A 17,225-nucleotide genomic window follows, 5' to 3' on the forward strand; every position below is an offset into this window, starting at 1 on the left:
TCTAAACCTTGGAGGATTGTAGCAGGGAGGTAGGTGATGGACATACTATTGCTTGGAGGCTTGAAGGAAAGATTAGATTTAAAAAAAAAAATAGAATGGAGAAATTCCGTGGCCTATGCATGCACGGGTCAGACTGGCTGGCTGTGGTGATCTCTTCTGGCCTTGAGATTTATTATAGCCTGGCTGAAGGGCAACCAGTCAGCCTGGGTGAGAAGCATCTAAGTTTGTGAGGGCATTGAAAGTGTTAAGATCAGCTTAGAATGCATCTTGCTTTTATTTCATTTGACCAAATCCGACTTGTTATGTTTTGACTTATAATCACTTAAAATCTATCTTTTTAGTTAATACATTTATTTGTTTATTCTACCTGAAGCAGCAGGGCCGCCCAGACGATTCAGAGGGCCTGGGGCAAAGCGAGGGAGCTGTGGCACTTGTACTCACCCAGCAGCGGTCCAGGTCTTCGGCAGCATTTCGGCAGCGGGGGGCCCTTCAGTCGCGCTGCGTCTTTGGCAGCACTGAAGGGCCCCCCACCGCCGAAATGTCACCGAAGACCCAGAGCAACTGAAGGACCCCCCGCCACCGAAATGTCGCTGAAGACCCGGACCGCTGCCAGGCCAGGGCCGAGGCTAATTGCCCCACTTGCCCCCCCTCTGGGCGGCCCTGTGAAGCAGTGCATTTGGTCTGAAGTGTGTCACAGGTTCCCCTTAAGATAACATGCCTGGTACATATCAATTTCTTTGTTAAATTAACCAATTCATATAAGCTTGCAGCGTCCAGCAGGCGAAACTGGGCACTGCAAGACGAAGGTTCCTAGGGTTGTGTCTGGGACTGGAGATATTGGCTAGTAGCATTCGGTAGCACAATCCAAGAAGCAGCTTGCATGCGAGAAGCTGTGTGTGAACAGCCCAGGAGTAGGGATTCTCACAGCAGAGTAGGGTAAGGCTGGCTCCCAGAGTCAAGGATTGGAGTGACCTAGCAGATCACCAGTCCGGATAACACCAGAGGGGAACATCACAGTGCTGTACAGACATGTAGCTAGAGGTGAACCCTGACTCAAAGAGCTTACATTCTAACTAGACAAGACAGATGAAGGGTGGGAGGGGAAACCCAGAGAGTGCTAATGATCTGGACCTGCTCACACAACGGGCCAGTGGCAGAGTCAGGAGTGTACCCAAGTCCTTATCTACTAGAACATGTTGCCTTCAAGTGTGTATGGCTATGAAACTGCTCACTGTTAAGTCTATAGTTTCACCTTCAAATTTTTAAGGAGCCTCCCATTCAACAGTGAATATTCTGTGAAGCAGTCAATGCAAGCATATGATAGAGAGTGAGAGAAACACACTGTCCTTTCTCTCATGGACAGCTTTGTTCTTCCTTCCTTCATTTTTATTTTCCCTCAATCTAAAATCTGGCATTAGAAAATGCTCAGAGAAGGGCAACTAAAATGATTAGGGATTTGGAACAGGTCCCATATGAGGAGAGATTAAAGAGGCTAGGACTTTTCAGCTTGGAAAAGAGGAGACTTAGGAGGGATATGATAGAGGTATATAAAAGTATGAGTGATGTGGAGAAAGTAAATAAGGAAAAGTTATTTACTTATTCCCATAATACAAGAACTAGGGATCACCAAATAAAATTAATAGGCAGCAGGTTTAAAACAAATAAGAGGAAGTTCTTCTTCACACAGCACACAGTCAACTTGTGGAACTCCTTACCTGAGGTGGTTGTGAAGGCTAGGACTATAACAGCGTTTAAAAGAGAACTGGATCAATTCATGGAGGTTGAGTCTGTTAATGGCTATTAGCCAGGATGGGTAAGGAATGGTGTCTCTAGCCTCTGTTTGTCAGAGGATGGAGATGGAGGGAAGGAGAGAGATCACTTGATCATTACCTGTTAGGTTCACTCCCTCTTGGGTACCTGGCATTGGCCACTGTCAGTAGACAGGATACTGGGCTAGATGGACCTTTGGTCTGACCCAGTACAGCCGTTCTTATGTTCTTAAAATAAAAGTAAACTCAGCTGAAAATTACAGTTATGATACATCTCTCATTTACCTTGGTTTTAATAATAATTAATGGAGATATCCCATCTGCTAGAACTGGAAGGGACCTTGAAAGGTCATCGAGTCCAGCCCCCTGCCTTCCCTAGCAGGACCAAGTACTGATTTTGCCCCAGATCCCCAAGTGGCCCCCTCAAGGATTGAACTCACAACCCTGGGTTTAGCAGGCCAATGCTCAAACCAGTGAGCTATCCCACCTTTTAGAGCAGTGTGATTACACTGACTTCAGGAGAGCTATGCTGATTCACATTGTGACAGGTACTATTTTATACAGCAGTACAGCAGTGTGCCAGGCCAGTTACAAGAGAGAATAGCTATGAGGCAGGCTAGACAACCCATAAAGGTGGGGGGCGGGGGGGGCTTGTGAAGGGCCATGGCTGATAGCTGAGTTGGCTATGGGTGCAAGCTATGGCACTGGTTCTCCAGGTTGACTCCAGGGGCTGATCCCTGCTCCTACATGGAGACCTAATGGCTAGGGCTGGCTGGAAAATGAATTCCATATCATGACAAATGTTGAGGTTTCTAAATTTGTTTTTTCTCCACATCAATATGAAAATAAGGTTATTCAAACTTTTTTGGAAAAAATTACAAAATGGGGAATGTGTTTTTCCCCAGGCCCAAATAGCTAAAAGCACAGTGATGAGGGACACTCATCTGGAATGTAGGAAACCCAGGTTCAAGTCCTTGCACTGCATGAGTTGGAGCAGGGACTTACCCAAGTTAGTGTCCCAGCCACTAGGGCTCAAAATGCTTTACAAAGGAGCCAGCATCATTATCCCAATTTTACAGTTGGGGGAAAATGAGGTATGGGTGGGGAGTGGCTTGGCTAAAGCCATTGAGCAGGGCAGTGGTAGAGATGGGAATTGAACCCAGGTTGCCTGAGTTTCAGCACAGTGCTCCATCCACACTGCCTTGGAAAATCCCAGCCAAAGGCCTTTCAATAAGTCACACATAGGCGTGTAACCAGTGATGGGAGGCTCTGGGGGATGTTTCTCTGATTAGATACCAGGGGATGTAGAGGAGAGTTTTCTGAGCGTCTTCTTCCCGCCTGGTGGAAACTGTCCAAACCCATCAGCATCACTGCAGTTGTCCCTACTTGCAGCAGTTCAGAATCTGTCCGGCTGTGTCTCACTAAGAGAATGAAGAGGGAAGGCTTTTTCTATGAACTGGAAGATAGGAACAGCCCTCAGCTGCTGATCTCTGCTGCTCAGGTGACGGGAACGGAACTTTCCACTGCTCTCGCTCTGTTTGGGAACTTTCTTAGGGATTAGTTTTAGTTTTGCGTTCTCTATGCCCTCAAAAATCACTAATGTAAAGGTGGGGAGACACTGGGTCATACCAGAGAGACTAGATAGATGAGTATATATGCAGATAGAGACACTAGATAAATGAGTATACAGGGAATGGAGAAATCAGATAGATGAGTATATATGCAGAGAAATTGAGATATTAGATAGATGAGTATATATGTAGCGAGAGTAATGGAGAAACAAGTATATATACACATAGAGAGACATAGTGAGTGAGTATACACGTAATAGAGCCAAAGAGAGATGGATATATATATATATATATACTGGCAGATAAATGTGTATGGGGATATATAGATTGGAATGCCAAAACCTTTTGAAAATTCTTGTTTAGATTTTACTTAATCTTACTCAGGCAAAACTCTCATCAACTTCAAAGAGAATTTTTCCTTAAAAGAAGGGAATAAAAAAAAATCTGGATTTGGCTCGGTTGCTTATAGGTTACATTCACAAATGAGTGAGTGAATTTGTATTCTTTTCCTCACTTTAATATGTTCTTGGGAACATCAGAGTTACAGATTCATGTTATTTAGTAGATTGTCAGAGCTCTAAAGATCTATACACTGTAAAATATTTATTTTCAAGTAAATTTCAGTAATTCATTTTTCTGTTGGTGAACTTTCTTCCTTCCTTCCTTTCTTGTTACAAATGTGACTATGATAAACCCTTTAGCATATAATATGATATAATATATAAAACCACATATATATAAAAATAACCCCAATTCACATCATACAATACAGAGAGGGACTTACTTTCTAGTAGAAAATCAGCCCAAAACCTCTTTCCTACAGATTACTGCAACATAAATGTATTGTCTGTGCTGTCACTAGAATAGGAATGGCATCATGATTTATTATTATCTTCCTTTATTTAGCTATACTATTTCTTCACTTATGTTATATTCATGCAAATAAAGACTCATCTTCTATACAAACTTGGTCTTTAAGGCCAGGGTTTTCAAAGACAGCTTAAAGGATATATATGTACTCTCTTTTCAAGTCAACGGGAGCTGGGCACTTAATTCACGTAAGTGTTTTGAAAACCCCAGGTTAAATATGTTTGATTTGCTGAGCGTTTTCCTGATCTCAGTTGCACTAGTATAAAAATGATTGGGGTATAGAACGGCTTCCGTATGAGGAGAGATTAATAAGATTGGAACTTTTCAGCTTGGAAAAGAGATGACTAAGGGGAGATATGATTGACATCTATAAAATCATGAATGGTATAGGGAAAGTAAATAAGGAAGTGTTATTTTCTCCTTCTCAGAACACAAGAATGAAATTAATAGGCAGCAGGTTTAAAACAAATAAAAGGAAGTATTTCTTCACACAACACACAGTCAACCAGTGGAACTTTTTTCCAGAGGATGTTGTGAAGGCCAAGACTATAACAAGGTTCAAAAAAGAACTAGATAAATGTATGGAGGATAGGTCCATCAATGGTTATTAGCCAGGATGGGCAGGGATGTGGTCCCTAGCCTCTGTTTGCCAGAAGCTGGGAATGGGCGACAGGGGATGGATCACTTGATGATTACCTGCTCTGTTCATTCCCTCTGGGCACCTGGCATTGGCCACTGTCAGAAGACAGGATACTGGGCTAGATGGACCTTTGGTATGACCCAGTATGGTCATTCTGATATTCTTATGTAAATCTGAAGTGATTCCTCTGATTTCAATGGATTTAAGGTTAAAGAAGGACGCCCAATTCCTATTGGAAACCAATGGGATTTTGTCTATGTATTTCACTTAAGTTCCTTTGCAAATCTCATATTTATTTCTTGTTTCTGTTCGTGTAAGGAAGATGAGAATATAGCCCTCTATTTTATGTCAGGGGGGATTTGATAGCTGCTTTCAACTACCTGAAAGGGGGTTCCAAAGAGGATGGATCTAGACTGTTCTCAGTGGTACCTGATGACAGAACAAGGAGTAATGGTGTCAAGTTGCAGTGGGGGAGGTTTAGGTTGGATATAAGGAAAAACTTTTTCATTAGAAGGGTGGGGAAGCACTGGAATGGGTTACCTAGGGAGGTGGTGGAATCTCCTTCCTTAGAGGTTTTTAAGGTCCGGCTTGACAAAGCCATGGCTGGGATGATTTAGTTGGGAATTGGTCCTGCTTTGAGCAGGGGGTTGGACTAGATGACCTCCAAAGGTCCCTTCCAACCATCATATTCTATGATTCTATGAGTTCCGAGGGAGATATTCAAAAGCATCTAAGATATTTAGGGACACAAATCTCATTCACTTTTAGTGACACTTCTGCTCCCAAATCCCTTAGTTTCTTTTAAACACCTCCCCACCTAGTTTGTGACATTATGAATCACATGTCACATCTAAATATTATTATATTTTAACCTATTGCACTTTCTGTGAGATTAAATTAATGTGACATTAGTACAATTGGAAATTAATGGCTAGTAACACTAAATAATAATAGATAGATATGATTTGAAATTAACATCAAGTGTTGACCATTATTATTATTTTGCTTCACCTTTTTGTAATTTGAGTTTTCCTCTACTAAGTTTCAAAATTTACATGCAAATACTCATCCTGCAAAGATAGCATGGTGAATTTTATGCACATGAGTTGTTCTGTGGAAAGTAATGGAGCTACTCATGTGTTTAAAGTTAAGTGCTTGCTTCAGTCTTTGCAAAACTGGGACGTAAATATGACCAACTTTGTTTTGGCCATGAATTGAATGCAACACTAGTAGCACTCAAAGCTAAAAATCCAATGTCTCTCTCTGTCCTTCCCTCCTTCCTTCTTCCACTTGTGATGATGACTTTCTATTGACCTTTCTGGACCCCAGATTGAATATGATAGTAGCAGGCTATAAAGTGAACATCAAAAAGTGAACTATCTTCTTCTTCTTGATATAATAGTAATATTTTTTTAATACTGGTCCCTGAAAGCCATGCTGTGCAATGAGTGTGGCAATTAGATCAAGTAATCCACCATTGTGTAGTCTCTCTCATACAACCAATGAAATTATTGCTCACAAATTAGCTGTAAAGTAAGGGTGATAATTGGTTGACTTACCTATGATATCACAACGGTCTAGGACGCTTGTCATGGAATGTATTCCTGCCTTACTGTAGCTGTACACTGCAGAGGTGTAATTTGTAACATCAGAATGGCTGAGAACTTAAAAATAGGATGGCAGGGAACCACAAGTCCAAGTGATGTTTGAACCTGGTGATATTCTGAACAAAAAGAGCCTTCCTCCATGCTTGGGGTTCTTTCCACCACTTTACACTGACTCAATAGACACTCTAGGCTTCAGAATGACACACAGACAGGTGACATATCTGGAATCTTATTAGAGAGATAGTATCATTTGTGACATGAATTAACATCAAATATGACCCATCCTGTTATTAATTATTCCATTCTATAAAGCTCTTTATGAAGGTAGGTTTATTATCACTACATGACAGATGGGGAAACTGAGGAACTGAACAGTGAGGTGAATTGATCAATACTCAGTGGCAGGACTAAGAATAGACCCCAGGAAGCTTGATTCTTAATCCAGTAACAGACCTCTTATTACCTTACACATAAAGTGTATCCATTCCTTTTCCCTCTGTGGTGAAAGTTGTTAGCATTATTCTTGATCTGCCACATTGTAATTGAGATCTGATTTTTTTTCTTCATTGCCTTTAAGTAGGCAGATTCCTACTGATATCCTGATGCATCCTAACATATCTGATCCTTTTTCTGACCCACTGCTGCAGATTGAACACAGGTCTTCACTGGACTTTCCTATAACAATGTCCAGGCCTTTGTTCTGACTGGTAGCAGGTAATTGAAAATGCAGGAATGTGTGCAAATAGCTCCAGGGTGCACAAACCCTTTCCACTGGTAAACAAGAGATCTCCTCTTCCATTGTGCATTCTGCAATTCCCTGCAGGGACTTTGTGCCCTCTTAAAGACAATGGGAAAGATTTTCAAATGTGCCAAAGCACATATGAGAGGAGGGATGGTCCAGTAGTTATGGGGCTAGTTGTGGACTTGAGAAACCCTGGGATCCATTCCTGCTCTGCCACCAACTGTCTGTGCCTAAATAACTTAGGTTCTTTTGTAAATTCCGCTAGAAGCCTATCTGCATCTGTAGGCATCTCAACTAACTTTGAAAATCTGGTCATCTGTCCATTCTCCATCTGTAAAATGGGCATAATAGATCGGCCCAACCTCATGTGGGTGTTGTGAGGGTAACTACGTGCAAGTGCTCACATACTACAGTGAAGGTGGCCATACAAGAATCTTCGATAGAAGTTGAACTGATTTTCAATAGGACTTGCCCTCCTAAATCCCTTAAGTGCATTTTAAAATCTCCCCCTATATAGCTTTGAGTTAAGGATGGTTGAGTTGTTAGAGTAATATTGAGTGAGATCTTCTATTGGGGCAAATTGGTGTAGCACCGGCAGTCACCGTCTGAGAATCTGGGCCATAGTTCCCACAATGGTGAGGCGTTCAAAAACTAGAGTATGGGTCTAATAATGAGGAATATCAAAGTAAAGTGCTGAAGTGAAAGATCTCAAGAAAACAGGCATCTGTGACTTCAACCACTTATTTCTGTCTATTTCTGACTCTGCAGACTGTCAAGGGCCCCATGGAGCAGGAGAACAACACCAGTGTCCAGGAGTTCATTCTGCTGGGATTCCCGACAATCTTGGAGCTACAGATAATGCTCTTTGTGATATTCCTGGTGGCCTATGTGCTGACCCTCCTGGAGAATATGGTCATCATTGCCTTGATCCAGACAAACCATCACCTCCATAAGCCCATGTATTTCTTCCTCAGTCACCTCTCCTTCCTGGAAGCCTGGTACATCTCAGTCACCATCCCCAAACTGCTGGTGAATTTCCTGGTGGATAACAAGAGCATCTCCTTTGTGGGATGCATGACCCAACTCTACTTCTTCAGCTCCCTCTTATGCACTGAGTGTGTCCTGCTGGCTTCCATGGCCTATGACCGCTATGTGGCCATCTGCAACCCACTGCGTTACCCAGCCATCATGACCCACCGGTTCTGCCTGCAGCTGGCAGCTGTCTCCTGGGTAAGTGGCTTCTCCATCTCCATGGTCAAGGTGTCCTTCATCTCGCAACTGACATTTTGCAGCCCGGGGATCATCAACCATTTCTTCTGCGACATCTCCCCGGTGCTGAACCTGGCCTGCACCGACATGTCACTAGCGGAGACGGTGGACTTTGTGCTAGCCTTGATCATCCTGATGGTCCCGCTCTCTGTGACCATTGTCTCCTACCTGTGCATCATTGCCACCATCCTGCACCTCCCCACTGTCCAGGGGAGGAAGAAAGCCTTCTCCACCTGCGCCTCCCACCTCACTGTGGTCATCATCTTCTTCTCAACCTCCCTCTTCATGTACGCCCGGCCCAAGAAGATCCACCCTTTTGACTTGAACAAGGTGGTGTCGGTCGTGTACACTATTGTCACCCCCATGCTTAACCCCTTCATCTACTGCCTGAGGAACCAAGAAGTGAAGGGGGCACTAAGGAAAGCTTTCTGTGGTGTGAGTGCTGTCCACCAGGCCTCTGTGACAGACACAGCCCTCCAAAGGGTCATAAAGTTTCATGCTGGTGGACCATGAGCAGCATGCTGCTTATGGCATGTAAGGCCAGAATGTTTAGAGACCCTTTTTATTGATACAAGCTGAGAGCTGAAAAGACTGAGAGAACCAGATGTCTCTCTTCAGGAGCATCAATAAATAATCTCCTTTCTGTTCTCTATATCCAAACTCTGTTCTCTACCCACAGGGAACACTAGCAAGACCAGGGAAAAGACATGGCTGAGGGGGGAAATTTCAATAAGGATTGGAAGATCCCAGAAATCAAAAGGTGTTAAACCTGGTGTTCCAATTCCCATCAGTCTCTGGTGTCTATCATCTGGAGAGGTTGGGAAATTGGGACACAGACTGTTCAGTCAGTTCCCCCAAGAGAATGGGTAGGAGAGCACTCTCCTGGTACAAGGCAGGAGAGAGCACTGGAATGACCCACAAGGGCAATGATTCTTCATGAGCCCTAAGGAAGCTAAAAGATCATTTCCATTTTCTGTGGGCCAAGTCTTGGGGACATTCGTTATTTTGTACTTATGCAAATTCCACTATAGCCGTCTTGAATAACAGCTGAATAAAAATTGAGTTAGGAGCTGTGTACCTTTCCGGTCAGCATGGATTTCATTCCAGAAGGCAATTTAAAAAAGCCAGCCATTGATATTTTACATTGAAAATTTCAGTTGTAAGAATACCACATTGTCTGATACGAAAATGGCTAGCATGAATAATTTTGACCAGGTCTAATGGCTGAACAGTTAGGGTTCATAGATGTTGTAAAGATGGAGTACATGGAAAAAAATATCATGGAAGTAGTATAGGTAAATAGACCACTGACACAGTTAGACTTTATTGTTAAGGAAAGTGGTTCTTTGATCCTGTGGTCCACCTAGCACTCCCGCTAATCAACACTATTCCTACTACAGAAGACTTTTTCTCCAGCAAATCTCAATACACACACACACAATCTCTTCTATGCACCATGTGCAGCTACATTTTGTCTTACTCCTTCCCAGCTACTACACAGCCCCTTTGGCTGGTGATTCTTACCCACATGCTCATGGTCTAACTGATTGCCATATTTGGGGATGGGAAAGAATTTCCCCTGGGTCAGATTGGCAGAGACCATGGGGGATTTTCACTTACCTTTGTAGCACTGGGCATAGGTCTGGTTTGGACTAATGTAAGTGGTGAATCCTCTGTAACTTGAAGTCTTTAAATCAAGATTTGAGGACTTCTGTAGCTCAGCCAGATGCTCTCGGCCTGCTACAAGAGTGGATGGGTGAGGGTCTGTGGCCCATAATGTATACAAGGTCAGACTAAGTGATCATGATGATCCCTTCTGCCTGTGGAGTCTATAAGGCTATTTTTATGTTCCCCATATGTAAATTTCTGTGTGATTAGATGTGTGGATAAGTTTATTTTAATCCTTTTTTTATAACTATTTTTGTGTCACCCTGGACCCTTAAAGAAGGTTTGTGAACCAGACCGAGTGATTACAGCAGAGGTACTCATGACTAAAGATCTCTTTCTTAGAAACTGGTTCCCCCCCCCCCCCATGAAAACTTTGGGGAACCCCAAGCTCAGAGGATTGGTATGAAGAGCTTTGCATCTTTATGGTTATTTTCTTGAATCCAGCACAGATTGGTAGCATTAATTGTGCTACTAAGCTGTAAGATGTTGAGGAGTTTGGTCTCTGTGGGGAAAAAAAAAAGAGGATTGTACATTTGAGTATAGAAATGTGATGAAATTCAGACTTCTGGGAAAACATTTTTTTTAATCTTAATTCTCTTTGTCCTTGAGTGTCCATTATTTTGGGGAAATTCTAAGGCCTGTGTTAAAAAGGCGGTCAAACTAGCTGATCACAATGACTTTGAGATCTAAGAATCTATGACTGTGTGCATTTTATTCAGGACTGGATAAACACATAGGCACCGTAGGCCTATGCCAAGGGTCCAAACTCCTGGAGTCATGTGATTACATCAGAATATCAGCTTTATGTTTGTTTGTTTTTTGTTTTTATTTCCTAGCCCCTTGTGCTGGAAATGCTTAGAAAAATAACCTCATTGTAACCAGTGCTGCAGCCTCTGCAGAGAAACTGGAAAAATAGGTCTGAGAATGGGGACTGTGTCCCTGGTATACCAGACACGGTGCCGTCTTTCTGCATCTACAGAGAACCTGAGTGAATAGTTCGGAGAGGGAGAACTGCCCTGTATCTCTCAATGGGATGTTATCTCCAAGTCACACTGGTTTGAGAGCCCCACTGTTAGAGGGATTTCCCTTCACCCCCTCCCTTACTTCTTGTCATGCAGACAGAAAGCAGAAGACCAGAGGTCCGAAGTGCAGGCAATGGGATGTTTATTTGGTTAGTTTCAAGCAAGCATATCCATAGCTCTGATGCTGCAGAGCCTTTACCAGTGTCCCTGTTCCCTATTTCCACCTCCTCCTTCTTAGCAGGCCCAAATATTCCTGCAGTGCACGCCCACAGTCCCACCCCTTACAATTTATGGTCAAGTTCCATTTTGGAGGGTCATGAATTTGTGGTCTTGGTACCACCTCTTTTGTACCCCATGGGAGGGGCAAGGAATGAGGTTGTGTACTGGCCAAGACCAGGCTTTTCTTTGGATTTTAATGTTTCTTATGACTCCCCCCATCCCGCTTGCCCTCCTAACTGGTTGATTGACCCTGGCTTGAGAAAGGAGCCGGGCAACCTTACAGTGTATGCTTGTATATTATACTCCCACCATACCCCTTAACACTATAAACTCTATCTCTTATCTCTTCTCATTATAGTAAGAAACCCATCTGGCTGAGCAGAAGCAACACACAGTGTCTTTGTTTTTTCTTCACACATATTAGTAAGGATATAAGAGTAAAATAGGATGAAATTTAATAGTGAAAAGTGTAAGGTGATGCACTTGGGGATGACTAATAACAATTTTAGTTACAAGATGGGGACGCGTTGGTTAGAAGTAATGGAAGAGGAGAAGGACCTCGGGGTCCTTGTAGACCGCAGGATGACTATGAGTCGACAATGTGACGTGGCGGTGAAAAAAGCCAATGCGGTCTTGGGATGTATTAGGCGAGGTATATCTAGTAGGGATAAGGAGGTCCTGCTTCCGTTGAATAAGGCGCTGGTGAGACCTCACTTGGAGTACTGTGTGCAGTTCTGGTCTCCCATGTTTAAAAAAGATGAACTCAAACTGGAACGGGTGCAGAGAAGGGCGACTAGGATGATCAGAGGAATGGAAAACCTGTCGTATGAAAAGAGACTAGAGGAGCTTGGGTTGTTTAGTCTGACAAAGCGAAGGCTTAGGGGGGATATGATTGCTATCTTTAAATATATCAGAGGGATAAATACAAGGGAGGGAGAGGAATTATTCCAGCTTAGTACTAATGTGGACACGAGAACGAATGGATATAAACTGGCCGTGGGGAAGTTCAGGCTTGAAATTAGACGAAGGTTTCTGACCGTCAGAGGGGTGAAATATTGGAACGGCCTTCCGAGGGAAATGGTGGGAGCAACGGACCTGTCTGGTTTTAAGATTAAGTTAGATAAGTTTATGGAGGGAATGGTTTAATGGTAAAACATAGTAGCCAAGGAAAACCAAGCAATGGTACGTAAATAGTATAATAGCCAACAAGGGTCAGGCTAGAGACTCTTGCCTACATGCTCGGGGTCTTACTGATCGCCATATTTGGGGTCGGGAAGGAATTTTCCTCCAGGGTAGATTGGCTGAGCCTCTGGAGGTTTTTCGCCTTCCTCCGCAGCATGGGGCAGGGATCACTAGCAGGAGGGTCTCTGCCGATTGAAATCACTAAAACACAGGATTGGGGACTTCAATGGCAGAGTCCAGGGAAGGGTCTTGTGGCCTGCAGCATGCAGGGGGTCAGACCAGATGATCATAATGGTCCCTTCTGACCTTAAAGTCTATGAGTCTATGAGTCTATTAAAAGTCAAACCCAAAATTCTATCTCAGGCTAACAAACAGGCCTATATACTAACACCCACCAACACATTCCTGTGTGTGGCAGGAGAGGAACCATGTTGGTTCAGCCAGACAGCAATGGATGATATGTTTTGTAGCCAGGAAAAAACAGCCTGTAGGGGAGAAAATAGGCATGAGGCACCTGGACTACAATTCCCAGGATGCACCATGGCAGCATAGATGGACACGGGTGAATGTTTAGCTGTCTTGAAATGAAAAGTTTCGGTTTGACTTGACAAACCAAAATAGCTTGATCTGATTTTCCCAAGAGAAAATCAGAAGGAAAAAAATCAGCAAAATCTAAATTTTCTGATATAAAAATTAGATTTTGCAGAAATAACATTTCCTGTTGAATAAATATTTGCATTGAAAAGTCCTAACCAGCTTTACTCACAACCAAAGATGGTTTCCACTAACTTAAATGGCAGAGGCTAGGACTGGGATTTTCTAAGTTACCCAAGGGGGCTAGGTGCCCATTTAAATGGGAAATGGGCACTTAAATCCCATTGGCTCCTTTGAAAATTCCTGCTGGCACTGTGTCTGGTATAACAGGGACAAGTCCTCCACATTCTCAGACCTATTGATCCAGTTCCTCTGCAGATGTCCAGACCCTGTTCCACATGCAGCTGGTTGCTCTTCTCAAACTACGTCTCCCTGGGGCTACCAACACAGAAACTCCTGACTTCCCAATCTCCTTCCTCATCCCCAGAGTCCCAGCTCCACATCCCCTCTGCCACTGCAATAGAGTAGACCTAGAAGGAGGCAGGAGGCAGGAGGCAGGAGGCAGGAAGCAAGACATGGATGGGGATGTCAAGCGAAGCCAATGCACATTCTACTAGTTCATTAATGGAGAGACTAATAGAGGTCATAGTGCAATGGCCCCTGGAGATTAACTCCTGGTAGGATGTGAATCCCACCCATCAGCCAACCCTGCCAAGCAGCAGTAAAGGTAGGAATTCACTTACTGAAAACAGACAATTCATCTCTATATTTAGATTTATTTTTCAGATGATACATTCTAAATTCAATAAATTAGAATTGCAGATCAATAACCTGGGATTTCCATGGTAAATCTGCATAGTAAATTCGATCTGGCAAGACATAATGCACCAAAATCTCTCCTGAAGTCAAGGTGATGTTATCCTCAAAGAGTGCTGCAGCACTGGGCTCAAAGTGTGGTTTTCATTTCACAACCAAATCAAAAAGGGAAATGTTATTAGTTGTTTATTTTACTAAGTTTATTGCATCGTAGAATGTAGAGCAAATGGGCCTGATTATCCATCAATTTACACACACTTTAGGACAGTGTAAATGCATTTACTTCAGTGGAGTGACTCCTAATTTACATCAGAGTGACTGAGAGGATTTGCATGTGGCTACTAGTGGATTTACACCTGGATCAGTGAATGCTCCTGGTTTACACAAATATGGGTGAGATTTCAATCAAAACCACTTGCTTTATTGAGCTGTGTTTCAGACATGACATAGGAGTACTATATATAGGTGACCCAGGTTAACATGGGCTCTGTCAGTTTCCTTGCCAGTTCACACATTGATCATCATCACCAAACAGCTACCCCATCTAGGCATCAGTGATAACTCAAGGGCCAGGCCTTGAGCTGGTGTAGCTACACAGAGATCAGATTAGCTAAGCAAATTTACATCACCTAACAATTTGGATGGAGGTCATTCCTATTGTTAGTATATGTAAACATGCAAATATATAGAGAGATACTTTATTGTCTTAAATATGTTGTATGTTCAGTGTTCTGGAACATTATAGAAACAAAGGAATTGCTATGCAGAAGAATCCTGTCGCCAATGGTGGCCAGTATCAGCTGTTTCAAAGATGGGTGAATTGAATGATAAATCATGGAGAAAATTTATTCCTAACTCAGACAGGCAGTAGCTGACTAATATCCCAAAGCATGAAGCCCTATACATATCAAAGCCATTTTAAAATTCTGAAAATATATCCAAATGACATATATCTAAATAATATCCAGTAGCAATGAGTTCCACAGGTCAACTAGTCAGGTAAGTGGAGAGGGAAGCAGAAAGAGCAATAGATAGACACACAGAAAAAAGGATAGATAGATAGATAGATAGATAGATAGATAGATAGATAGATAGATAGATAGATAGATACTGTGGATCCCAAAGATTTTTTTATACTTGCCCCCAAACTAATCCCAATAAAAAATAAACATTTGCTCAAAATGTGTTGTTGTATTGCACTATACTTTGACCCAATTGGTTTCATCTGTATGTTCAAAGACAATGCTCATTTTTTCAAACATTTCTTGCTTATAGTCCTTCTCAAAGCATCTTTCACATCCTTGTTCCTGAGGCTGTAGATGAAAGGATTCAACATGGGAGCAAAAAGGGTATAAAAGACGGACACTACTTTCCTTGGATACAGAAAAGCTAGCCTAGTGGGCTGGGCATACATCAAAGCAGTGGACACATAAAATAAAGTCACAACCACCAGGTGGGAAGTGCAGGTGGAGAAGGCTCTGTGTCTGCCCTCAGCAGAATGAATCCTGAGGACGGTGGAGATGATATAAACATAGGAGACCAGCGTAATCAGTGCAGTGCTCACTATAATGAGGCCACATAAGGTAAACATCACAATGTTATTGACAAACGTGTCACTGCAGGACAGACTAATTAGGGGAGGGCCGTCACAGAAGAAATGATCCATCTCATTAGACCCACAAAAGTGTAGCGTAAAGGTGAAGCCAGTTTGCACCATGGAGTTCACACAGCCGCAGATATAGGATCCCACCACCAGCCAAATACAAACCCACTTGGACATGGTGATGGGATACCGGAGCGGGTTGCGGATGGCGGCGTATCGATCGTATGCCATTGCTGCCAGGATGAACCCTTCAGTGGTGAGGAAGAAAGTGACAAAGAAGAATTGGGTGGCACATCCATTGTAGGAAATGGCTTTGCTCCCTGATAGGAAGCTCACCATGGCTCTGGGGGCAATGGAGGAGGAGTTGCTGAGATCTAAGAGCGACAAGTTCATGAGGAAGAAGTACATGGGGGTGTGAAGCTGAGAATCAGTTCCAATGATGAGGACCAGGATGGTGTTTCCCAGCATGGTTATTATGTAAATCACCAGGAACATCACAAAGGGGAACATCTCCATCCACAGACCTCTTCCAAACCCCAACAGGATGAATTCTGTCTCTGCTGTGTGGTTCCCCTCTCTTACTGGCTCAGTCGCTGACATTTCCTTTAGAAAATAGAACAAGATAAAAGTTAAAAAAGAGTCAAATATAAAAGATATGTTGAAGTTTCTCCTAAGATCTCTTGAAATCAATGGGGGTTAGTCACCTAGATGCTTTGGAAAATCACACTAGGTGCCTAAATACCTTTAAAAATTTGGCCTCGGGGTTTTTCTTTTTCTTTATTTTTTTTTTAAGATTTTACTTTGAATCCCAAATTAATCAATTAAAAAGTCTTCTTGGCTGAGGAAGACATGGGCAAAATCCCCCATGAGCAATGCCATTCGTTTATAAAAGGGTAGTAAAATAGGCTCTTTTACACAGATGATTCTATTCCTTTCCATCTACAAATCAATATATATATGTTTTATGTAATCAGCATTTCTGCTCCTGAGAGACTGCAGTGGTTCTAGTTGACAGCTTTAACATCTGTACACAATATCCTTCCTCTGGGACACTCAGTGGGAGTTTTGCTTGAGTACTGACAGAGCAAAGTCTGAGTAAGGATGTAAGGACTTGTTTGCTTTTAACTCCAAGTTACTTCAACTTTTAGCTGGATTATGTGTCAAGTGTCTGAGTCTTACTCACATTGGGTAGTACCTTCCTCCCAGTGTAGCCTCCTTGATAACAATAGATTGTTAATATTCAGCTGTTCTATAAATAACCTTGCAAGTACACGTATTCATGGTTCATCACCCTAGATGTGAGTCTCCTCCATCAGAGAGAGGGCAGTTGGGCTCTGGTCACTGGAATCTAGGTCAACAAACTACAGATGTCCAGATAATTCTCTCAAGATGTGGCTGGACCCTTTACGAAGTATTTCCAATTTTCTAATCTTTGCATGTGGGGCAGAGCTGGTTGGAAAATAACAGCTTAAACAACCCACAACACATGTTTTTTAAAATATACATTTTTTGATTTTGAAATGTTCCATATTTTGTCTTAAACCTGCCAAGCAAAACCAATTAAACCATTTGCCATGTGACCCCCTCTGCCAGATGGTGTCAGGAGCCAAAAGGACCAGGTTCAATTTTTCTATGGGTTTTCTTAAAGACTTC

General features: G+C 42.6%; 2 protein-coding genes across 2 annotated transcripts; one reads left to right on the forward strand and one right to left on the reverse strand.

The window, feature by feature from the left end:
* Positions 1 to 7,982: 7,982 nt before the first annotated feature.
* On the forward strand, positions 7,983 to 9,408 carry LOC117885568 (olfactory receptor 6B1-like). The gene is made up of 2 exons (XM_034786834.1): positions 7,983 to 8,898; positions 9,344 to 9,408. Exons 1-2 carry the CDS (start codon positions 7,983 to 7,985, stop codon positions 9,406 to 9,408), a joined length of 981 nt encoding a protein of 326 aa, XP_034642725.1.
* A 5,807-nt stretch (positions 9,409 to 15,215) lies between these two features.
* Positions 15,216 to 16,148, reverse strand: LOC117885569 (olfactory receptor 12-like). The gene has a single exon (XM_034786835.1). The coding sequence runs from the start codon at positions 16,086 to 16,088 to the stop codon at positions 15,216 to 15,218; it is 873 nt and encodes a 290-aa protein (XP_034642726.1). The 5' UTR covers positions 16,089 to 16,148.
* Positions 16,149 to 17,225: the final 1,077 nt, after the last annotated feature.

The sequence above is a fragment of the Trachemys scripta genome, chromosome 12 (genome assembly GCF_013100865.1).
Source record: "Trachemys scripta elegans isolate TJP31775 chromosome 12, CAS_Tse_1.0, whole genome shotgun sequence".
NCBI lineage: Eukaryota > Metazoa > Chordata > Testudines > Emydidae > Trachemys > Trachemys scripta.